The sequence below is a fragment of the Sycon ciliatum genome, chromosome 7 (assembly GCF_964019385.1).
Source record: "Sycon ciliatum chromosome 7, ocSycCili1.1, whole genome shotgun sequence".
Lineage (NCBI taxonomy): Eukaryota > Metazoa > Porifera > Calcarea > Leucosolenida > Sycettidae > Sycon > Sycon ciliatum.
In genome coordinates this window covers 13,815,431-13,841,406 of record NC_088649.1, presented here as the reverse complement: position 1 = coordinate 13,841,406, position 25,976 = coordinate 13,815,431, and the positions used below count along the sequence as shown (strand labels likewise).

Below are 25,976 nucleotides of genomic sequence, written 5' to 3'. Positions count from 1 at the left end.
CGACATGACCATCAAGTACCGCCCCGGAAAGGACATTCCGATCGCAGACGCGCTATCCCGACTGTCGCCAGAGGAAACAGAGCCAATTGAGGACCTCGACGTCAGTGTACACGCCGTGTTCCCGCAATTCAGCGATGCAGCGATGACGAGGATCCGCGAGGAGTCGGCTAAAGACGCCGAGATGTCAGCACTGAAGGAGATGATCTTCAGTGGCTGGCCATCAGAGAGGAGCGCGGTGCCGGCAATTCTGCTCCCGTACTGGAATTTCCGCGACGAGATGAGCACCGAGGACGGTCTCATCCTGAAGAGCAGTCGCGTCCTGATTCCCCCGCCAATGAGGGGGGAAATCCTCAGCAAGCTGCACGCCAGCCACCAAGGCATAGAGAAGACCAAGCTGCGAGCCAGAACGTCCGTCTTCTGGAAGGACATCAACAAGGATATCGAAGCAACTGTCTCATCTTGCACGACGTGCCAGCGCCACCAGAGCAGTCAAGCCAAGGAACCACTGATGCAGCCCGATATTCCGCCAAGGGCATGGCACACCTTAGGCACGGACCTGTTCTACCTCGGCGGGTCAGAATACCTCATTGCCGCCGACTACTACTCCAAGTACTTTATCACCCGGAAGCTGCCTGCCGGACAAGCGACCAGCAGGGCCATCATCCAGCACCTCAAGGAGATTTTCGGTGAGCACGGCATCCCAGCCGTGCTGAAGTCGGACAACGGGCCGCAATACAGCAGCCATCTGTTCGCGGAGTTTGCTGCCGAATATGGATTCCGCCACAGTACGTCGTCGCCACATCACCCGCAGAGTAACGGGTTTATCGAATCGCAAGTCAAGATCGCTAAGAGAGCTCTCGAGAAGGCAAGGGAGAGTGGGACCGACCCGCACTTAGCACTGCTGTGCATTCGCGCCACCCCAGTGTGCCAGGGCTTACCGTCGCCGGCCGAGATGCTGTTCGGTCGTCAGGTACAGGACAACCTGCCTCGCAAACACCAGCGCGACACTCGGGACGAGGCCATCCGACAGAAGCTCGAGGAACGGCAGGACCAGCAGAAAGTACACCATGACCAACGAGCGCAGTCTCTCCGCCCCCTAGTTCCTGGTCAGCACGTCGGCATCCGCAGCCCGACCACGCACCTGTGGGAACCTGGTATCGTAACCCAGTCTGTCAACGGGCCACGGTCATACATGGTGCAGCCTGACCATGGGACAGAAGTGCGGCGCAACCGTACCCACCTCAGAGAGAGGCGGGTCCACTTCCCGCCGGATGCCAGTCTCGCAGGCCCTCAGCCGTCGAGTGACGTGCCGTCGCCGTGGAGCGACGTTAGCCAGTCTCAGCCGCCGTCACCGTGTGACGTCAGCCAGCCTGCTGAACCTGCCACCCAGCTGTATCGAACACGGTCTGGCCGCGCAGTCGCACCCAGGTCAATCCTGGATGTGTAGGGCCAGAGAGGCCTCATGGACCTGTTCGCTTATGTCACAGTAGCTGAGGTGCCATTGTTATATTGTACATAGAGCTATTGTTGGATACTATGTCTCTGTATTGTTAGCACGCCATCGTGTGCCATTCATGATTGTTACCTTGTACATAGAGCTATTGTTGGATGTTATGTTCTATATTGTGAACACGCCGTCATATACGTACGGTATGTTATGTAGGTTGTTAAACTCCTTTATGACGAAGGGGATGTTGTATTTTGATGTAATGCATTACGTAGCCATGCAAGAGCATGCGCGAGATACGCATCTCGCAGCTGCCTACTTTCATGCAGCATCCTTTAGATGTCGTGGTTCTTATGATTTGCCTACAATGGCCAAGTGAGAATATAATCCTATCGTAAACAACTAACTTGTTTACCCCGAAACAGAGGGGTAGTAGTGACTTGTTGCGGTAATATTCATGAGCTCACTCAGATAATAACCACTAGGATGTCCACGTTGTCCAGTTTACATAAAGATCACTAGAACTCTAGTGAACAGCAAGTTATGACCTATAATAGAGCAAGAGAGCAAGGGTACTGTCTTTCCTCATTCTTTTCGAGCTGGGTGTGTGAACATAGGGAAAATTAACTCTACGCAGCTAGGGTACGATGCAAGCCAGAGTGGCTAGGTGATTTTAAGGGTACAAGGTAGACCGGCTAGCGGCACCAGGTCATGCACTCTGGTTATGTGGGTAACCCAAAAGGTAATAATGTATGCCGAATGCAGGCAGCATCACCGGGGGGGGGGGGGGGGGGGGGGGGGGGGGGATGCACACTTGCTACTGTAGCCCCTTTGAGTCGATTGTGTGCGTCGCTTGCCTTTGTCATTTCCCCTTTTTTCCTTCGTGAATCTGATGCGCGGCGTTCAAGAAAAATGTGAGCCTCCTGTTGTCTCCTGGTGTCTTGTGTGATGTTGTCTGTGTGATGTTGTCTGTGTGATGTTGTCTTGTGCGATGTTGTCTCGTGCGATGTTGTCTCGTGCGATGTTGTCTCGTGCGATGTTGTCTTGTGCGATGTTGTCTGTGTGATGTTGTCTGTGTGATGTTGTCTGTGTGATGTTGTCTGTGTGATGTTGTCTGTGTGATGTTGTCTGTGTGATGTTGTCTGTGTGATGTTGTCTGTGTGATGTTGTCTGTGTGATCTCTTTTAACCACCATGCTTGTACCTGCGTGTGCATTCAAATGCTGGCAATCTGCTGCACTTCTGATGCCTGTTTGTAGATTGTGAAGATTGCGATGACTGGTTCCGTGGAGATTGTCCCAACTGCGGACCATTGCAACCTCTCAACAGTGAAGCAATGGGTAGCAAACCAGTGCGCAGTCAACACACTTCTCTGCTCATTCCGCCAGAGATCAGAATTGGGAAATCTAAAATTGCTGGTGCTGGTATGGGAGCATTTGCAAAGACGTTCATACCGAAGGGCACCCGGATTGGTCCGTACACAGGAGAGGTGATTGAAGAGGACGGTTTGAATCCCGAACGGGACAGCAGCTACATGTGGGAGGTAAGAAGCTGTTTTGCCTGGCAGATGATGGTCCGGGATTCGCAACTGCCCTATGAGCTTACCAACGATGAATGGTGCAAGGCTCCTGGCCTGTTTTAGGTTAGGGGGGGGGGGGGGGTGTCAAGGACTTAGCTTGGGGTTCATTCCTCTTATTTCAAGGCGTGAACATATACACAACCGACATCAGAACACAACACAGTAACTTTTTATAGAAGACAAATTGCTATAAGCTAGTCAGGATACACTCCTGAGGGATTCCCCTGACTGGTGTGTGTGTGTGTGGGGGGGGGGGGGGAGCGTGTGTGTGGGTAAGCGTGTGTCTGTGTCTGCGCGCAGAGAGGGTGGTGGTGGTGTTGGGGTGGGGTTATGCAGCTAGTGTACGTTGTCATGGCGATGATCAGACAGCAGGCATCTCTATAATCGTGTAATCTTAGTTCGCGTTATGGGTCATACCGTTATGTATCAATCCTTCAGAATTGTGCTCGGTGGGCATGTGCAGTGAGAACTGACTGTACCAAGTTGCCTTTGACCAATGAACTTGTTTCCAACTTAGGAGTTAGGACGGATGATGGTCTCATAGTAAGATAAGTACTTGGGACCCAGAGTATGTACCTGTGATGGATGGCTGGCATGGCACATTGCCCGGGGTTAGATCACAACAGCATCGTGAAGTGTATGCAAGCAGGATTTAAGTAGATCCCCTGCTGCATAAGTGCAGCTCAGCCGTACACACAATGCCACTTTCGGCACCATCTACCTGCACCCACCGGGATCCTCTCTGAGACAGAGGCTGCGTATTTTAACCTTGGTGTGTTTGGTGTAACACCGGCATCCATGCAAGTAACTTACTCCCAATCCACACCGTGTTTCTGCAGATTGCACCAACAGCATCTGGGAAGAAACGGTTGGTTGATGGCAAATCGGAGAAACATGCCAATTGGATGAGGTTTGTGAACTGTGCTCGTAACGAGGAAGAGCAGAACTTTGTCGCTTACCAGTACAAAGGTGAAATCTACTATCGGTCATTCCGTGACGTTCGGCCGCACGACGAACTTCTCGTTTGGTATGGCAAAGAGTATGCAATGGAATTGGGCATTGCAATGGAGACCGCATTGTCACTGCAGACATCTGAGCCAAAGCAAGACGTGCAAATAGGTAAGGTCTACATTTGCATGTGCACACACACACACACACACACACACACGAATACACATGCACACACACACACATGCACGCACGCACACACGAATACACACTTACAAACACACACAAACACATATACACATACACACACACATCAGCGCATGCTCACTGTAGATGGGCAACACTACAACAATGCAAGTCTGGAGGTAGCCATTGCAGGCTTCGTCTTCAAGCTCTGCGAGTTCTCTACTGCAAGCATGCACGCATGCGCACACTATACATATGTACATGATTACATCACTACATCTCCCCCTTCAAATAAAAAAAGAAGAAGAAATCAAAATAAAGGAACAAAGTGAAGAAGGAAAAGCCAATTAATTAAAGAGAAAAAACAAAAAGAAGAAAAGGAAAAAACCGAAGCGAATGCGCATGCCATGCGCCAGTCATTAAAAACTGCAAATCACTGAGAAAAACAAAACAAAACACAACCACGCTACATACTACCGACAAGCGGCTGTGAACGAGGAAGAAAACAAAACAAAAAAATGTTCAGCACAAAAAAAACCGGTAAAATGGTCTCTACGTGTCCATGGACACACTGTCCTGCAGCAGCAGCAGCAGCAGTCATCCATAAGCCGCTCTGGCCTTCTCTGTAAGGGTTACCTGACGGCCAGAACGGGTTTTCATGCCATCATGAAATCGCTTGGGAGACTCACTGGCTGGTGAGCTGGTCTGATCCCTGCAGACATCGCTAGGAGAAACTGGACGAGGCGAAGAACACGCGGGTGAGGCGTCAGCAAGTGCAGAACGGGTGAGAGGGGCCTCAGCTTCCGTTGACGCTGGCACCAATGGCTCACTACCTGTCGCCGATTGTGGTGCGGCCGGGCTAGTCGGAACCGGAACACTAACAGGAGGCGTGGACAGCGGTGACTTGGGTACGGAGGCAACAAACTCAGGCCAATCAGACGATGCAGCAGCAGGTGAGACCAATTCTCTGACATGTTGGCGGTTACGAAGCAGAATCCGGACACCGTCGGTTACTCCCACTTGCCTCCCGTACTGCTCCACCACGGTCCACGGCTTGGCTGGATCATTATATCCGTCATGGAGGATCACCCGCTTGCCCGCCTGCAGATGTGGCAAGGCCTTCACTCCACGACGAGCGTCATGATCACGTGCCATTGTGGCCTTGGCTCTCAGCTGGATGCTGGGGTTGACAATGCGAGGAGGGATCATGGTAGGAACTCTGCTACGCAATGGGCGAGAGAACAGAGCCTCGTTTGGAGAGGTTCCCAACATGCGGTGTCGGGAATGTCGGACGTCGAACAGAACCTGGTTCAGTCGTCGACGGAAAGGTAAATGAGGCTTCAGTGCCACCATTCTTTCCTTGACGAGACGATGGAGTCGTTCCACCATGCCATTGGAACGTGGATAACGTGGGCTGGAGCGGATGTGACGAATGCCCAGCCGCTGCAAGAAGGTGGTCATCTGCTCCGACACAAACTGTGGCCCATTATCCGAAACCAGTACAGACGGTAGACCGAATAGGGCAAACACTTCATCTAGCTCGTCCACGATAGCTGTAGTGGTTGTAGAGGACAGAACCTTGAGGATAGGGTACCGGGAGCCATAATCAATGAGGGAGAGAACAGAGTGGCCCTCAATAGATACCAGGTCGATTGCCAGTTTCTCCCACACGCCTTCAATCTCAGTGGGGAGAAGATCTTGCGGACTGTTTGTGCGACGTCGCCAACACTCGGAGCAACGTTCCACATACAGACTAGCGTCCTTGGTGAGCCCTGGCCACCAAACCCTCTGCCGGAGGGAATCTTGAAAGGCTTCCTGGCCCGGGTGTCCCTCATGCGCTAATGCCATGACGGAATGGCGTAGCCCTTCTGGTATCACAACACGTGCCGACAATAGCAACACACCGTCAGCTGCAGTGAGTTGATCTCTGACGAGATAGTACGGCTGCTCAGCGGGCGAGGCATCGCGCCAGGATGAGGTGAGCACACGCTGCAGGACACTGTGGAGCGTTGCGTCGTCTTGAGTGGCACGGCGGATCTCCTCAAGGTTGACTGGTGCTGCCTCAAGAACCATGTTGACGTACTCATTCAATGACCGGGACTCAGCTGGAGACGAGACAGTGGTCTTCAGCGGAGCACGAGACAAGGCGTCAACGCACAACAGTTGCTTTCCTGGGATGTGCTTGAGTGAGTACGAATACGGCATCAGAGAGACTAGCCAACGCTGGAGACGTGGTGGGACGTCATCGAACGGCTTCTGAACTATATGGAGCAGTGGTCTGTGATCCGTGAAGACGTCCACATCCCGGCCCAGAACGTACTGGCGGAAACGAGTTAGAGCGAATACCACACCCAACATTTCACGCTCCATCTGCGAATAGCGTGTCTCCACATCAGTCAATGATCGGCTGGCACAAGTGACTGGCACCCACTGGCCCTTGTCGTCGTGCTGCCAGAGGATAGCGCCCAAACCTTGAGGCGAAGCATCGCAGCTGACAGCCGTACGAACATCTGGAGATGGGCGGAAGTACGCCAATGTCTGCAGAGATGAAGCGACTGCCTGCTTTACTGCGTTGAATGCCGCAATCAGGCTCTCAGTAGCTACAAATGGCTCTGGCTGCTTGACGATCGAACGAAGTGGCTCAGTTACTTGAGACAGCTGAGGAACAAACTTGCCCAGATAGGTGACCATCCCGAGAAAACGCTGAACGTCGGCGAGGCACGTGGGCTCCGACAGTTCACTGATAGCTTGAAGCTTGCATGTGTCGGGTTGAACACCTTGCTTCGTCAGGACATGGCCGAGATACTTGACACATGTCAGTCGAGTGCGACACTTGCCCCAGTTGAGGCAGAGATTAGCAGCTTTGAGTCGTTCCAAAACGCTAGCGAGCCGTGCATCGTGTTCCGCCCGGTTGCGACCATACACCAAGACGTCATCTATATAGACAACAACACCAGGCAAACCCGAAAGGAGATCAGTTACAACACGCTGAAATATCTCGGGAGCACAGGATATGCCAAATGGCAGTCGTTTGAAACGATAGAGACCACAGTGTGTGGTAAACGTGGTAAGCGGTCGGGATTGGTCGTCAAGCAAGAGCTGGTGAAAACCAGACTCTGCGTCCAAAACCGAGAAAACTTCCGCTCCCGCAAGCTCCGCAGTAATCTCATCAATGGTTGGCAATGAACGTCGCTCTCTAACAATAGACTTGTTCAACTGCCGATAGTCAACACATAAACGCAAGGTGCCGTTTGACTTACGGACTGGGACGATCGGCGATACCCATCCAGACGCTTCCTTAACTGGCTCGATGATATCTGCCTTGACAAGACGATGCAGTTCATGTTCAATGTCGGCCTTGGCGCTGAATGGGGGACGTCGTGCTGGTTGAGCCACCGGCCTAGCTTCAGCATCCACGGAGATGGAAATTGGTGCGGTGTCAACCAAATTGCCAGTGTCCACCAGGTGCGCTGGAACCAACAGCTCAAGTTCAGAGATCACATCCTGGCCGAACAGAATACGATGTTTCCCATGGGGTACAACAAAACAACTACAAGACATGGTACGCGTAGGAGATGCAATGGTTACATCAGCCATGCCTAAAGTTGCAATCTCCCCGCCTGTGTACGCCTTGAGGACACGATTACTGCTGCGGGTAGGCTGGACAATGTCATCGGTGAGAATAGTACGGCTTGCACCGGTATCCAGCAAACCTTCACACTCCTTGCCATCCACCAATAGCGATGCGAGGAACTGGCGGTGTGACCCGGTCTGCTCAGCCATGTACACGGTGTCATAAACCAAATGAGCCTGGTCAGCTAGGTCGGCGGGCTCCTCGTCGACGGCGTTAGCATCTAATCCAGAGCGTTGCGACTGACATACGGCCGCAAAATGTCCGACCTTGCTACAACTGCGACAGCGGATGTTGGCTGCAGGGCAAAACGACTTTCCCTTAGCATGTGTACGGCCACAGTACTTGCAAGAACCAGATACTGTACGTGGCTGTCTGCGTTGCTGTCTGGTCGCACTAACGGCAGCCACTGAGCTGAACTGATTGGCAGGCTCTGCCGGCGGATCATACAGCTTACTCTCCGCATAGGAGGTCTCCAGTGCCACTGCTTTGGTGATGGCATCTGCGAGGGTGAGTCTGGACTCCTTGAGCAACTCGCGACGAACTTCGGGGGATTTCAAACCTGCAACCAACTGGTCTCGCACCTGGGAGTTAACCACGCTGTCCACATCCGTCGCCTCGAACTTACATAAGTCCACTCTCTCTCGTAAACGGCCAACGAAGGTGGAGACGGATTCCTCCGGCCCTTGTTTGAGCTGCCGGAATTTGTGACGTTCTGACGTCGTATTGATGGTGGGACGGAAGTGCGCCAGAACGGCGTCCGTCAGTGCTACGTACTCGTCTCCAGGAGAACCATCATCATTTGCTGGCGGAGAAGGAATAACCAGACCCTTCACAACTTTGCGAACTGAGAGTCCGGCCAAATTCAAAAATAAACGCTTTTTGTCAGCAGCAGTAGAAACATTACAAATTGCTAAGTAGTCATTGACATCCTCGAGCCAAAGCTCAAAATCGGCCCCGATGTCGCCGGCGTAATCGGGTACAAAATCCTTGGGCACTCTGCCCTTCGTTGTCATCTTGACCTGTTCACTGCGCCAATGTAGATGGGCAACACTACAACAATGCAAGTCTGGAGGTAGCCATTGCAGGCTTCGTCTTCAAGCTCTGCGAGTTCTCTACTGCAAGCATGCACGCATGCGCACACTATACATATGTACATGATTACATCACTACACTCACCATGGCCTTGATCCATGATGCCTCGACCCTTTCAGTGCTAATGATGATGTAACGGAAATGCTTCTCCCCCTGGCCCTCGCCACACAACAACGCAAACTCTTGATTGTATCTTCAATACTCTTATATTATACCAAGAAATGACGAGGGCGCAGGAGGAGAGAGACGAAAAGACTAGACAGAAAACGACGACGGGAAAGACTCCCGGGAAAAGACTCCGAGGATCAACAAAGAACAAGCAGTAATAAACCGAGGACAAATCGTGACGACCAATCAGGGACTAATACGTACAGAACACATGACCAAGACCAAGACAACCAGACCACGGACGAATCACACACGACTCTCATTCCCAGACCAAACTAGCACTGCGCATGTACTGCATTCACTTGACAGTCACTCTCACACAGACGGAAGCACATCCTCACACTCTGACAACGCGTACTCCTGCATGCACCACATACCATAAACGTCACACATCACACCATACTCGCGCGTACACCTAGACCATATATGACATCAGACACTGGACTCCACCAGACAAGAACCAAATACAACGACATGCGTAAATCATAGTCGTAATACAAATAATGTTACATAGCCCTCTCCTTTGCGGAGAGTCGACCTCGACTCTCGACTCAGGGAAAATAAAGAACAGGCAGAACAAATGACAAACATCAGAGAAAAGAAACAGTAGGTCCCTTGGTTGTCGGGTAGTTGTGAGCCTGACGAACGACCGTATGGCAAGCTTGTACGGCTTGGCCAGTCCGTTGTTGTTCCAGGTATGGTGCGCCAAGCAGGGCAAAAAACGAAACACAGGTACAAGAGCATTCGATCAGTAAATGGAGCAACAGAACACAGCAGGCATGTAGTCAATCAGGGAAAAGAACAAATCGAAAATCCATCGATACACTGTCACACAAACTTCAGAAGGGGAGAAACCCACAGGACTCTAACCTGACTAGAAAACTCGGCGCGGAGCCGGCATAAGTGTCCCACACTTTTCCGATGGCGGATCATCTGGTCGTCCCACGACCCCGTATGATCCTGTCGTCCCACGACCCATAATATTTAGATTTTTATTTATTTGTTTTTTTTTTTTTTAATTTTATACTTCCCCGACAAAAGGCTAAACAAACACTGGGGCCCACCAGCTCACGAAGGGAACCGTGGCTCACCATGATCAGACATTCACCTGGTGAACTGAACAGACCCGCAGGTCGACACAAAACGAGAACAAAATACGCTCCCTGAAAGACCAAACCGAACTAAGCTGACAAACCAAACAGGTACACGACTACACTGAAAGGCTAATCAAGAAACTGCACAAACCCCAGCAAATATACGTACACTGACTGCCAAAACCCAAAACAGAAAGACACAAGAGAGACACAAGAACCGGATCGCGAAAAGATAACAAGCACCAAAAACAAAACCCACGACGCAGATTGTGAAAATACTACATTGCCCCGACAAACAGAACGACGGGGAAAGCACCCGGGCCCTGGGTGTATCCGTGCAGTAATGCTGACGACAACAAAATAGGCAGGCAAGTGAATAAACTACAGCGAAAGCCATAACTGGGATTGACAGCTATGAACCCAGTGTATCCTCGTAACCAAGAAAATTGGCCAGTACAAAACACCGCAAATATACGCTCACTGACTCGAAAAAACCACGTTCACTGAAAGCATAACCCATGGCGGGTGGAGTACTACGACGCTCGACACAAACAGAATCGCCCACACAAGGTAAAAGACCGACTACCGAGATTGTGAAAATATTATAAACAGAACGACGTGGAAACATTCGGGACCTGAGCCCTTCTGGGAAGTAATACATTATACTGGACACATCATCTCCGAAGGCTTTCACATGCAACAATTAGACTAGTACGACAACAACGACATCCCGTTCCGGGAGCGACTCACCGGGAAAGAGGCTTGCTTGTAGTGCAGCGCGAGGTTGAACCAGCCTGATGAACGACCAGTTCCGCTTGCCGAAATAAAAATAATAAAGTCGCCACACGTCGACAAAACTGAAAGGAGAAACGAAAGGACCACGGCGAGCATAAACTACTTGTGGAGAAGTAGAATCAGGTTCGAGCCAGTCTCCACGTTGGGCGCCACTGTAACGGAAATGCTTCTCCCCCTGGCCCTCGCCACACAACAACGCAAACTCTTGATTGTATCTTCAATACTCTTATATTATACCAAGAAATGACGAGGGCGCAGGAGGAGAGAGACGAAAAGACTAGACAGAAAACGACGACGGGAAAGACTCCCGGGAAAAGACTCCGAGGATCAACAAAGAACAAGCAGTAATAAACCGAGGACAAATCGTGACGACCAATCAGGGACTAATACGTACAGAACACATGACCAAGACCAAGACAACCAGACCACGGACGAATCACACACGACTCTCATTCCCAGACCAAACTAGCACTGCGCATGTACTGCATTCACTTGACAGTCACTCTCACACAGACGGAAGCACATCCTCACACTCTGACAACGCGTACTCCTGCATGCACCACATACCATAAACGTCACACATCACACCATACTCGCGCGTACACCTAGACCATATATGACATCAGACACTGGACTCCACCAGACAAGAACCAAATACAACGACATGCGTAAATCATAGTCGTAATACAAATAATGTTACAATGAGATATCTTGTTCTGTAAAGTAGTGAGATGTGGGCGACCCTACTAGAATGACTCACATTAATCCACCATAAAGTAACGTCGATCCGCTGTCTGTTGGTTTTCTACCTGTGAGGTGACTTTAGTGTATACTTGCAAATATGGAGTTGAACTGATACAATACCCATGCAATTAGAGCATAATACATGCCAGTGCATGACTGTATTGCTGTGGATGTGTTGTAACTGCCTTTTCTCCACCTGCTCCCAGTGCCGTGCCATCTCCACTTATACAAAGGGACGACGATAACTACATTTGAAAGACTGTTTATTGCAAGATGACTACGGAAACACAACTCGACATGACAAACTCAAGATGAAGACTGCTTTTCACACCACAGCAACACACGCATGCACCAACATGACGTACACACGACGTACACAAAATAACGTACTACAACAGATGGAGCTGTGCACAATCCAGAAAATCTGACTTTTCATTTTGGTGCACATTGCACTGCACTGGAAGCCTTGATCTCCTGCCAAAAAAAGCCAGGTGGAAACGACTCAGTCTGTGAACGAATCAACGCTACTTGATGGTATAAATTGGAAAGGCTTCCTGTCTGAAGCCTTTCCATACTGGTACTCGATGTTCCAGTTTTGTGACACGAGAATGGCACGAGAATTAGTGTACCGCTGAGTGTACCGCTATACACGTGGTCGACACTTAGTCGATACGTTGTTGATACTTTTTTGACACGTGACCCCGTCAACGGTCTGCTTTGTGCCAATGACACTCGGTAAACGCCGATGTCGCGTACGACAAAGACGACTATCCCGTACGCGAAATAGTTGAGAACTGCATGACGTGGACCTGACGGCATGGACAACTGCGAGGAGGCCCCTTTCGGTACCCCTGATGGGAAGGAGAACTGCAGAAGTCGACGAAGTCGAACGAGGAGGCCCCTTTCCGTACCCCGTACTGCAAAGTGCCATTGATGGATGCCTTTTGCACCTGGAACGACCCCTTAAACGCTGTTGCGGCGACTATCCCGTACGCGAAATAGTTGAGAACTGCTGACGTGGACCTTTTGCACCTGGAACGGCCCTGTAAACGCTGTCGTGTCGGCGGAGTGAATGTGCAGGGTGAAAAGAATTGCTGCAAAGACGTCCCCTCGGCCTCTAGGCCTTTGGAGACATCGTCGGCGGACTGAATGCGCAGGGCGAAAAGAATTGCTGCAAAGACGTCCGCTCTAGGCCTTTGGAGACATCGTGGAAACTCCTTCCGGTACTATACAAACTGCTGACGTGGCCGTGGACATGTACATGAGACATGGTGGGACTTCATGTACATGGATACATGGTGGGAATTCCTTCCGGCACCCCCGTACCGCAAAGCCAACGGTGGGGAAGGAGAAGTGCAGACGTGCAGGAAGACGAACGAGGAGGAACCAGGACGAGCGAGCAATGGCAGGACTAGCTGGACCGTAAGTAATAGCTGAATTGTGCATGACAACTTGACATCCATGCGGCACTCGCCACTTGCCACTGCATATTTCTTGCCCACTAACAATGTCTCTCCTCTGCCCCCTGTGTGTCCACGGCCCTGTTGCTGAATTGGCCCGATGAATCGAATGTCTTCCGCAACTGGAACGGCCCAGTAAACGCTGTACCGTTGGCGACTGAATGCGCAGGAGGGAAAATATTGCTGCGAAGACGTCTCCTCTAGACCACGGTAAGGCAACCCATTGATATGTTGCCAGTTACCTTCTACTAACACGTTATCAGGTGGAGAGTGTCTTGTACTCACGTTATCAGATCGAGAGCGTGTTGTAGTCACTCTCTCTATTCCTGTACTTCGTTACGTTTAAGGTGTACGTATAACTTCTCAAAAAACATTAATGGTCTACAGTCGTGTCGGAAGGGTACGGTGGGACTGTAGACCTGTTACCTTCTAACACGTTATCACTATATCAGGTCGAGAGCGTATTGTAGTCACTCTCTCTATTCCTGTACTTCATTACGTTTCAGGTGTACGTATAACTTTTCCAAAAATTTAATGGTCCACGTCTTCAGATAGAGAGCGTATTGCACCCACTGTCTAGTCTCTGTAGTGCATTGAGATTTTGTTGATCGCACATGAAAATGGACACACAGACAAAGCAGGCCAAGTACATGGCGAGATGTCGCCAGAAGAACGTCTTCAGATAGAGAGCGTATTGCACCCACTGTCTAGTCGATTTTGTGGATCGCACATGAAATGGATACACAGACAAAGCAGGCCAAGTACATGAGAGAGTGGACGATGTGCGGATCGACACGGCCTGCGGGTACTTCATTAACCCTTTCAGCACGCATCACGTATATGTACGTGATGGTACATGTAACTGGCCCACGGATCACGTATATATACGTGATGCGTACAGTGAAAATGAACGTACTCCCGAGACATCCGTGGTCGACGGATCTTATCCCTACGTGGACCAGTGACGTGCTGGATGAACGTCGACTGTTCTACGATAGTACTGACGGGCGCACGTGTGCCGCTATGCACGCGTACTAGTACATAGATGTCGCGTGCGAACATGCATTCCGCAGAAAAAATTGTGAGTGAATAGGACTACTTTTGGAAAATCACGAAAATCACTGGTTTTGGCTCCGCGGGTCAGTTGCACACCCTGGCCGTGCTGAAAGGGTTAAAGTTACCCGTGACTATAGCCTACCTCACGACCTTCTGCTTTCTTTCTTCATCACTTGTATCCTGCAGGTATATTATCCCATGACGACCACATTGAAGTCTGAATTTGAAGTGTGAAGATGCTTCAGCAACCACATCATACTTTTCCATTGCTTTCATTGTACTTCTACTGTGCATGTGTGTAACTTGTGGGGTAAACATGTGATGACATTGTATGCTGGGGACACGGTCAGATGTTGTCCATGCGTCTAACGTACACCTGCATGTTATGCATTGAAAAGGATTTGCCACTTGCGATCCTGGGACGAGTATCAGGTCAGCTTTGTCCTGTTTGGGCTGTATCAGATTGCTGTTCACTTCTCTATCTGTTGGATGTGTGACTTTCTGCAAGTTTCTGGTGTATGATGGCCACTTCCTTGCTTGTCACTTTGTATGATATTACATTCTGTATTCGCTGCTTCCATGGCGTGGTCTGCAAACTGCAATCCTTGGGCAAATGTCATGTTTGCTATGTTGTGCTTTGGCCGTCAGCTTGTCTACACGCTGTAGTTGAATTATTTTTTGTTTCACAACTGACTTCCTCAAGTACGGTGGCCACTGCTTTGCATGGCATTATATATGAAGAATTTCCTGCTTGTGTCGTGTGTATGTGCGTGGCCACGTGTGTGTGCCGTGTGCATACGCATGTTTGTGTATCTGTGTGCGGGGTAGCGAGGCGGGGAGGGCTGGTATGTATCGGTGTGTTATTGCAGTCTCATGGCTACATACAGTACATCGCGTGCGTGGTCATCATGTTTACCTTCGGGGTTGGGGTGGGGAGGGAACGGAAAAAGAACTGAAAATTATCCATATAAAAACCGCTCTGTGAGCGGTTCTGAAAAACCTTTACTGGTACTGCCCCGTCGTAAAAGTAAGAAATTAGAACTGGCCCATTGTCCCCCCAAATGCGAACTGATCCACCTTAATCGCGAATGACGGGACCCGAACGCACCAGTAGCACGAGGTTCCTACCTGTGGATGCAGCTGGGGACGTTGGTCCGGACTATAGGCCATGTACTGTACTAGCGGTAGGTGGTGTTACCCTATGATAATTGCTGTCCTGTGCCCTTCCGACCTCGTGCTACTGGTGCGTTCGGGTCCCGTCATTCGCGATTTAGGTGGATCAGTTCGCATTTGGAGGGACAATGGGCCAGTTCTAATTTCTTACTTTTACGACGGGGCAGTACCAGTAAAGGTTTTTCAGAACCGCTCACAGAGCGGTTTTTATATGGACAATGTACAATGTATAGTGTGCATGGCCCAAGGAAGACACACATGGCTAGCCTATACTGGTGGTACATGTAGTACAGGAGTATTACATCGCGTATACCGGTGCTACTCTGGCCGAACGGTTTTTATGCTGAGAATTGGCAAAAGTGTGAATAATGAGGCAAAGTGAAGCAGTTCCAGCTGATGCCATACGAAATTTTTCACAGGACCTGGTTGGGTACATCAATGTGCTAGATGAGTGAAGTTGGATTACAATTGCCCAACTGTAACTAATTTAGAAAGATGTCCTGTTTTCTATGTTACTTTCTCCCAACAGCAGAACCAAAGCCGTTGACGAAACCAATTAGGAAAGAGGCAAGAAAGAGTGGTCCTGGGTCAGCATCTAAACATTCTCCTGTTCAGCTACTCTCACTGCCCGGGCTAATACGAAATAGACTACCACCTGCAACAACGCAAGATAGTACAGGGCAGCTGCCCAAACCAACCAAGATGATCCCTGATCCAGATATCAGCATTTGTTCAATGAATGGAATGGTGGGCAACAGCAGAACTAATGCAGACAATAGACTGCATGTGCTGAAGAGTGAAATCAAAGCTATTGTCCAGTTGAAGCCTAGGAAGAAGGAATTGAAATGCAAGGCATGTGGAGTAACCAGCAAAACCACTGAGCATCATATCAAGCATGGTCAGGGACATGTTGCTAGCCGTGATGCTGGGTACAAGTGCCAGTGTAGAGAATGTGGTGACCTGTTTAGACACCATAGTAGCCTTCCTAAACACCAAAGAATACACACTGGAGAGAAGCCATATAAATGCAATGTGTGTGATGCAGCATTCAAGAATGGTAGTAACCTTGCTACACACCAAAGAATACACACTGGAGAGCGGCCATATAAATGCAATGTGTGTGATGCAGCATTCTATGATCGTAGTGCCCTTTCTAAACACCAAAGAATACACACTGGAGAGAAGCCATATAAATGCAATGTGTGTGATGCAGCATTCACTCAGAGACCCAACCTTGCTGCACACCAAAGAATACACACCGGAGAGAAGCCATATAAATGCAATGTGTGTGGTGCAGCATTCAATCAGAGACCCAGCCTTGCTACACACCAAAGAATACACACTGGAGAGAAGCCATATAAATGCAATGTGTGTGGTGCAGCATTCAATCAGAGACCCAGCCTTGCTACACACCAAAGAATACACACTGGAGAGAAGCCATATAAATGCAATGTGTGTGATGCAGCATTCATTCAGAGATGTGACCTTGCTAAACACCAAAGAATACACACTGGAGAGAAGCCATATAAATGCAATGTGTGTGATACAGCATTCAATCAGAGATCCAAACTTGCTAAACACCAAAGAATACACACTGGAGAGAAGCCATAGAAATGCAATGTGTGTGATGCAACATTCAGTAGAAGTAGTAGCCTTGCTACACATCACAAGAGAAGGCACACTGACAAGTGAGTTCTGAACCAGAGGAGAGAACCACACTCATTGTGTTATCATCAAGTCTATGTGATGATTGAATAAGTAATATTGAATATTGCAGTGAAGAACTGAGAAGATGACTCGTCAGGAACAAAGGAAAGACTGAACAGCAACAAGAGACAAGCACTGTCAATTATGGACACGGAGTGCACACATCCATGCATCGTATGGTATGCGTAGTATGCTGTAAGGTAATACGCACACACATGCAAGGAGATGCAATGCCATAATAACAAACATGAGAGTGCAAATATGTACGATGTACACGGGTACAATGTACAATGTACTAACAGTGTACTCTTGTAACAAATGGAGCACATCAGTTGAGCTGATTGACTAGACTGGTGAAATGACTGATCATAACAAACTGCACACAATACATTGGGCAGTAATGTGACAGAGCCCCCCCCTCTTCCCCTGGATCCTTCATTGCAGCATACCATCATAGGAGACATGGACAGTACAGGGGCGTAGCAGCCGTACCGGCGTTGGCCGTTTTTTTTAACACAATGCCAAAAGTGCCCAGAATGCAGGATTTTGCACCCTAATTTCAAATTTTCACGGGGAGACCACCTCCAATGGCGGTGCTACGCGCCTGCAGTAGCAAAGTAACCATATCAAAGTCACCTACCGCCGGTATGTGATCACACATGCAATCAAAAAACATTCCCTTGAACTGAAAAGAGTATATACCAATACCCCGCACAAGATTTCCAAGCAGCTGCTGGATCTATTGCTTTGTACCAGCCAACATCACAGTGTTTTTACTATGTTGATTTTTTTAATGAGGTGCACATACACATATTTACCATTCCGTAATTTTGTACACTGAATTGATTTTCAGACCACACAAAATTTTTAATTTCATCCTACCTCCATCATTTCAGGGTAGTTGCCGCCGAGCGATTTCATTCACCAACTTTTCCATTCAAGTTTTTGAATTGGCATTCAATATTCAATCAACCCGTCTGCTGTCTGATGAGTGTTTGCACGCAATACTCCAAGTAACAACAGAGTACCATTGCTGTGTGCCTGTTGAAAGCAACCTGAATGTACAATCTGCTAGTAGTCTACTAGCAGTAGACTACTAGCGACGGTAAAAAAATTAAAAGTACACTCAGGTTTATATTAGGGCTGAAACGATCGTGGATTTTCACGTATCGATTACTCTTTAGCTTAACGATCGAGTAATCGATTATAATCGTTAGCAAATAGAGTCATAATTCTGTGCAAACGTTACTCTGTTTCCACAAACTATGCCTTCATAATACCAACAAATCTGCATTAGTGAAAGGGTAGCTCCGAAACATGGCAGTTTCGAAGTCAATTTAACCTCAGAACATGAACCACACCCTTGGCAACTGCATACTCCCAGCGGAAACTGATTCAAACTTCACAAAACGAGGGTTTACCGTACTTTCTGGACACAAATTTAAAAAACGCAAAATAATCGTAATCGGTAATCTAAACGATTGCTCGATCGTTAGAGTTATCAAACGAGTACTCGATTATTCGGTATAATCGTTTCAGCCCTAGTTTATATGTGCACACCCTACACACTGATCATTGCTTTGGCGTGTTACTTTCTTGTATCATAAAATATACTGTATAGTATGCATGCCCAGGGCAATTGGTAGTAATAATTATTGTATTGCTATAAACTTCAGTAGACGAGAGTATATACTGGTACTAGTAACCAAGGGCACGCGTGTATCTCGATGATCTCCCAGCTCCCTGCTGAACGTTTTGCTGTCCCTGCGGGAATTTGCGGAAAAATTCTCGAAAACTTGCGCAAGAAATTGCGGCAGAAAACAACAAAAAAATGCGGCGAAAAGTGCGAAAGATGCGGAACTTGCCAGGAATTAGCAGTACTATTTGCAGAAAATTGCGGATTTGTTGCATCCTTAGAATCGCTATTTGTGCAGCAGATCTACCATGATCTACTCGGAAGTAGTACGAGTGCAAATAACCTACTAGTACATGATCATGGAAAACACTGCGTGAAAAGTGCAGAAAACAACAAAAACGCGGGGAAATCGCGGGCTTTGCAGAAAATCGCGAAATTTGTTGCATCCGTGGAATCGCGATTTTCCTGGAGTTGGTCCGGCCCACACACACATAAAATTTGAGTCACCACTCTTCCGATGATTTGTAGATCTACACGTACATGTATACATAAACGTTCCAAAATGTCCCAGAGTAGTGTCGTAAAATACCAGTATTTTACTACTCCCTGCTTGAAAGCATTCCTTGGAGGTATATTATGGCACCGCAGGCCGCGAACCTGAGGGCCTTTCTGTCTCTGTCTCTCCCTCTCCTCTCCTCTCTCTCTCTCTCTCTCTCTCTCTCTCTCTCTCTCTCTCTCTCTCTCTCTCTCTCTCTCTCTCTCTCTCTCTCTCTCTCTCTCTCTCTCTCTCTCTCTCTCTCTCTCTCTCTCTCTCTCTGTCTGTCTGTCTGTCTGTCTGTCTGTCTGTCTGTCTGTCTCCTTGTCTCTCTCTCTGTCTCTCTGTCTCTCTCTGTCTCTCTCTCTCTGTCTCTCTCTCTCTGTCTCTCTCTCTCTGTCTCTCTCTGTCTCTCCTCCCTCCAACAAACATACATGTGTCCTGACCACCGAGTTGATCTTTTATTGCCATTTTCAGCGCTGAAGCAGTGAAGAGCATGTACACATACAGCGGTAGAAAAATTGAAATCCAACCTCACGACTATAAAGAAGAGCACTCAAAGGACGAGAAATCCAACCTCACGACTACAAACAAGAGCACTCAAAGGGACAACAGTTACTAGAAGCTGAAATTTGGGACACACAACTATCAACAAGAAATACTTTGACCCATGGGTAGATAGATAGATAACCTTAGATGGGGGGGGGGGGGGGGGGGGGGCTACGGAGAGCTAGGGAGAGAGAGAGAGAGAGAGAGAGAAATAGAGAGCTTGGTGAAAGTCAGTGCACACATTACACACACCATCATGGACGATCCCCATCCTCATCCAACTGCGACAAGTCGAACAGATGCCTCATCGTCGGCCGCCCGTGTGGACAGTTCCAGGGCTGGTCCATCTCGGACATGTGACGGAGGACACGTGTCATCTCCGCACCGTTCAGCGCCCGGCCGATCATGATCGACGAGCGGCATGCACGACTGGCAAACATGGCGCGCAGACGAGACGGGCGCACGACGATCTGCTGGCCCGGCACGGCCTCCTGCAGCATGAAGACCATCTCCTCGATGTCCGACGCGCCAAACGTCCAGCTTCTGCTTGCCGGCACTGCCTGAAGGTGCACACGCTGTGTAGGCGCGGCGTCCGGGTCAACGGCCAACCTGAAGCCGCTGCGCTCAAACACCTCCATGTTATCCATGACGATCTGCTCGCTGCACGCGGGCAGCGAGAGCGGCTGCGCGATGACCAGCGGCTGCTGCTTGGGCTGCGCGGTGCGCTGCAGGCGCTCGAAGTTGTACTTCTCGTCGCTGGCGTGCTGGTCGACCAGGAACAGGTCGCGGTGGCAGCGGGCGACGATGAAGCCGAGGTTGAACTGACCGACAGGCTGCATGCGCGAGAAGGAGTCCTTGGACACAAACCGTTCCAGCTCCTTCTCAGCCGCCGTGTTTGTGTCCGGGCCGATACGCACCTGGCGCAGCGAGCAGAGAATGATAACGATGTGAGCGTGTGATGCATGTGCCATCCGAACACACATTGTAGTGTCTAGTATTAAAGAGTGTTTCGAATATAAGCCTGATTTTCAGATGCACTGTCGGCACACAAGCCTCGTTTTAGTGTTGACATACATAGAAATACCTGGTTTGAGTAGAAGCCCGGTGTGGATTGAAGCCTAGCCCTGGCATCGGCTTCTACAGGAATAAGCCCGGCTTCAATACAGTATGCTCAAACGCACACATACACATACCGTATTTTCCGGAGTATAAGCCGCACCCAGATTTTTTCGTCACGAAATACAGACACATACGCTGTTTATCACGGTTAATTTTACCACCGTGGTATAAGCCGCAACAACTTTTTGGGGTGAATGACTAGTGTTTAAAGTGAGGCTTATGCTCCGGAAATACGGTACACGTGCACACACACACACACACACACACACACACACACACACACACACACACACATACACACACACACACACACACACACACAAGACACACAAACACACGTGCCAAGCAAGACAGAAAGCGAGCTACACGTGGACAGATGCTACCTGAACCCAAAGTCGGACACCTTCTCCAAGCACCTAATGAATGATCAAGAATTCGAAATCGAGTGGTAAGGTAACACGGATTCCACTACATGCAGACATGTGTGTACAGTCAACTTCGCTAATAACGACTGCGGATATAACGACAATTCGCGAATAGCGACAAAATTTCCATGCCCAGAGCAAAGTCCCATCCAACTGAAATACATAATATAATGAGTAGGGCTCAAACGGTCACGGTTTTACCCCTGACGGTTAACTGCTAAGCTAACGGTCGGTTAACCGGTTATAACCTATAAGCCACGGCAATCCTGCGGACTCTTTTTTAACCGTATATTTGACTATACTCATTCAGAAAATGTACCCTATTCAGTACAACGCACACTTGTACATTCTCTTGCATGCTCATTCATACATACTCTCACACCAAGAGACCAGATATGACCGAGTTGACAGCCCAGAAATTGCGTACGCGTGCGACAGCCCGCGAAAGTGCACACTTTGCAACGACCTGATACTTGAAAAATTGACTGAAAAGTTACTGCGTAACCGTTATCTTTATCGGTTAACCGTTAATTCTTCGTAACCGGTCTGCAACCGGTTAATCGGACTAACCGTTTGAGCCCTAATAATGAGACTTCGGGTATAACGACACTTCGCGAATAAGGACACTTTTTTGATGTCCCGCTGAGTGTCATTATAAGCGAAATTGACTGTACTCATCATGATTGTGTTCCATATTAGACAGGTTCCGCACTACGTATTAACGTTGAGCAACTTTACGTACTAGAAAGTGGGCGGGGGAAACCGTGAATTTGCGAGGTTGCACTCTACTCACAGAAAGCGGTTTACATAGAACACGTCTGTGGGACTCTACTAACAGACGTGCTCCGTAAGTGGATTGTTGAAAAAAATATATCGATACTATGCACTGTTTGTATGCGTTCGTTTCTCAGGGAGGGGGGGGGGGGGGGAGGAGAATGACGAGAAATGACTAGTTTTCGTTTCTAAATAAATATCGGTATTTTACGGATGGCCCCTAACTTGGAGTTTCATGGTCGGAAAAGCAACCATCATACATACACCGGTCAAGCCCCCCCCCCCGTCACAGGCGCTGAGCACCCTAACAGGTATTGGGCCTCGGCCTCCGTCATCACACACATCTTTACTAAGTTTAATAGGTTTCAAAATAAGCGACGCGGAGAAAAATGTCACTTCTCTGCGGTTGACGTCACAGTATAAGAATTAGCAGAGAAGTAGTGTTCTCTGTCCACCCGGGAACGGGTACGAGGGAGCACGGTGTGGGATAAAAGGAGGTGACGAGTGCAGGGTCGGCCTCTTTTGTCTTTGTGCGGAGAGTTGAGTGAGAGTGCCCACCCACCCACCCCAGTAATCATCATGTAATTTCATACATCATCGCTTTGATTATTCTAGTGATTTGATTATTCTAGAGTGTGCGGATGCATAATGGTCGGGCGTGGTTTTCTGGTTGTACGTAGCTGGAGTTTTTGGTTAGACTAGGCAATGGTTCTGTATAGTCATGACCGCGGAATTGTGTGCAAAGACAATAAGTTGGGGCGCTGTGCTGTGGTGGCCCCCACTGGCAGTGTTCACGTGTTCAATAGTGGTGTACACGTATGAGTGAGTGTGCGGATGTGTGCGCAACGAGTGAGTGCAGGGTGGACAGAGAAGAGTTCTTTTTAGTGCGATCAAAACAAGTAGTAACAACGCGGACATTAGGGACGTTTAGCAATGCGAAAATTCGAACTTTTGGTGGTGGCGATATTTCGCGAAAAATCTATTTCGAAAAAGAAAACTTGTGAGGTTTAGCAATGCGAAACGACTTTTTCTCGAAGCTATTTGAATCTTATAGTACCGTACCGTATACATGGTATATCATGGTATATGCAGTTCAGTCTCAAGCAGGGGGCTGTAAAATTACTACTCCCTGTAGTGAAATGCGTACCGAGAAAAGAGAAAGTTACTTTCGCAAATCACTGCAACTTCGCGTCCAAGTTTTCGAAGTTTCGACCTTTGTTTCTGTACTCATTCCCAGACTCGAATTTTCTTTCGAACTTTCGCGTTGCTAAACGTCCTTAATAGAATGTTGAGATAAAGTATTTTGTTAGTGTGGCACCAGTGGTGGTGCAATGGCTGTGCATCCTGTTATCTCAACGTTTGAATGTCCGCTGCGTTTAACTTATTAAAACACTTTTGATCGTACCAATAAAAAAGAGGAGGGGTTCTTTTTCGGACCAGTTTTTGAATACAGGGTGGATGTCAGACAGTGCCCCCCCCCCCCCCCCCCCCCCCCGCCCTATGCACCCATACACAGACATACACACAAGACGTACCATGAAAGACGTAGCCTTTGCTGCATCGTCCGCCGTCGTGCGATCGTCCTTCATGCGCGACTTCAGCAAGCCCATCGAACAGCTCACAGAGTGATCTTGCAAGCAGAAGCGACCGGCAGAAGTTGCGTCTTCCCCATCTTCTCCCTCGTCAGCAATCACACAGATCGGGGTTTCCCCCGTTCCTGGACCATGACTGGAGGTACGTAATGGCGGCGTTGATGGTATGTAGTTGGGGTTCTCAATAAGGTGCTCTGCAGTGGTGGACAGTTCCGTGAGCAGAGGTGTCCGTGGTGAGCTGCACACGTCCGTCCCTACAGATGAGGCCAGGGAGGTACTGGGTGAGTTTGCCACGGGAGACCGAGAGCGCTCGACGGAAAGTGCACGCCGCGATCCAGAGCCGGTGACATCACCTCGCCAGGTTGTGCTGGCATGCTGCTGGTGCTCAATGGTATCACTGCTGTCAGCAGTGCTGCCATTTGGGGTTGATGATGTAATGGATGATGTCATAGACATTGCACTGGATGGTGCCATAGAGGAGGATGTGACAGTGTCCCCGTATGCGTCCCCGTTGCCATCAGCAACCAGCGTCAGCACATCGGTACGTGGGCTACTTGAAGTCACACGGCACACACTGGACGAGCAACCCGATCCATGTGCTGCACTGCTGGCCGACGATGTCACAATGACATCACACGGTGTGGCGGTGATGTCATCACAGCTCCGTGTCGAATCTAGCGGTGCGAGGCGAGCGGAACCTTGTCCGACAGAAGACGACACTGCAGAGCCATGAGCGTCTGCCGAAGTCACTGTGGGGGTCAAAGCACTGGAAACATTTCCATGACTAAGCTCAGCGTCTACACTGGTTAAACTGCCGGCTGATCTCGTGTCCAGGGTACTCAAACCGGAAGAAGAACACGCATTGTCAGAGTCCTGCAAGCAATCGGCATTGGACGAGACGAAGCCGAACGCACTCAGCCGAGGCTGTTTCGGCGGCGTTGGCATTGCTGCTGATGCTGCACCCTGAACATCGGAGAAGCGGCGTTTCAGCGACTCCACGGTCCAGCGAGGAGCGAGCTGGGATGTCGGCGACTTGAGTTGCCGCTCGCCAGGCTGGGACTGTTGGGCTGCTGCTTGTGACGTGGGCTGAGAGGCGGCGGCGGCAATAACGTCGAAGCATCCGTCACGCGATCGGAAGAGATTGGCGAGCGATCGCCTCAGCACGGCCAGAAACGCCTTCTCGTTCTCGAGAAGAATGCTGCGCTTGTCTGGCGTCAGGTTGACGTCGACACTGCTCCGCTCTGACACTCCAATCATCAGCAGCACAAACGGCGTCTGATGGCGATTGTAGCTGTGGTACACGTCGTTCACGACCTTGCTAGCCTTTGCGCCGTCCCACGGCCGATCGTTGACGTAGAAGAACTGACGGTCGGCTGCGCTCCGTCCCTGACCGTGACGGCAGTCCGATATCAGGCCGTGGATTGAGAACCGCTGGAAGACGCTCGCCGCCGGCAGACTGCCTTCCGACATGCCGTCGTCGAGGAGCTGCTGCCGGGCGTCGTCATGACTGCACTGCGTAACGGCGAGCAGGGAGGCGAGCTGCTTCGGCCCGAATACACTGGTCACATTATCACGCAGACCAGCGATGCTAACCACCGCTACTGTCGTCGGTTCCGCCGCACTGATATCGCTCGGCGTTCCGAGCGTTTCCGTCTCTGTGCGTAATGGCGAGTTTGGCGACAGAGCAAATCGGCCAGGGCTCGAAGAAGCACCAACTGACAGTTCGCACCCGGACTGGGCTTTCGGAGGATTATCCGCCACAGAGCAATTGGTTGGACTTGAGGTCGGTTGCTGATCAATAGCAGTGTTATCGACCGACTCCCCGGGACTCGGAGCAACGCTCGTCGCGACCGGAGGCTGCCGTCTTGCCTGTTGCTTATTGGCTGATGCCACGACAACGTGCCGCTGCCCTTTCTCGCCGTTCTGATTGGTGCAGTGTATGCGTGCCTGCTGGCTGACCAAGCAGTAGGCCTGCAGCACGTGCAGTAGCCGTGCGTACTCGCGCTTCACGTTCTTCTGCAGCTGCTTGTGGCGCACGGGCAGAGTGGAGAATAGTCTGTGCACACACGAACGCACAGACAAACACACACACGCATGCACATACATGTATATGCACACATACACACAGACACATGCACACGCACACACACACGGACACACGCGCACGGATTCACGTACATGCGCACACGCACACACACACACACACACACACACATTCACAGAGGTGATGCCTAGCAAAACGACCATCGGGGCTTCAGAGAACT

The 25,976-nt window shown here is 49.7% G+C and overlaps 2 protein-coding genes and 1 long non-coding RNA gene across 3 annotated transcripts in view; 1 reads left to right on the top strand and 2 right to left on the bottom strand.

Annotated features, from left to right (window-relative positions):
* LOC135821052 (histone-lysine N-methyltransferase PRDM9-like) overlaps positions 1-18,096 on the top strand; it is a 40,847-nt gene extending 22,751 nt beyond the window's left edge. Inside the window, exons 7-9 of the mRNA XM_065334116.1 lie at positions 2,706-2,989; positions 3,865-4,144; positions 15,905-18,096. Of these exons, the coding sequence (XP_065190188.1) occupies positions 2,706-2,989; positions 3,865-4,144; positions 15,905-16,986 (1,646 nt within the window). The 3' untranslated portion in view covers positions 16,987-18,096. The remainder of the gene's footprint in view (positions 1-2,705; positions 2,990-3,864; positions 4,145-15,904) is intronic.
* LOC135821056 (uncharacterized) lies at positions 9,073-11,645 on the bottom strand. The gene is made up of 2 exons (XR_010554280.1): positions 10,898-11,645; positions 9,073-9,723 (listed from the first exon to the last, which is right to left on the bottom strand). It is a non-coding gene; the product is annotated as an uncharacterized LOC135821056 (long non-coding RNA).
* Positions 18,097-19,961: 1,865 nt separating the features above from the next.
* LOC135821050 (mismatch repair endonuclease PMS2-like) overlaps positions 19,962-25,976 on the bottom strand; it is a 9,942-nt gene continuing 3,927 nt past the window's right edge. Inside the window, exons 5-6 of the mRNA XM_065334113.1 lie at positions 23,656-25,768; positions 19,962-20,719 (exon numbers count right to left, since the gene is read on the bottom strand). Coding sequence (XP_065190185.1) covers positions 20,057-20,719; positions 23,656-25,768 — 2,776 coding nt within the window. The 3' untranslated portion in view covers positions 19,962-20,056. The remainder of the gene's footprint in view (positions 20,720-23,655; positions 25,769-25,976) is intronic.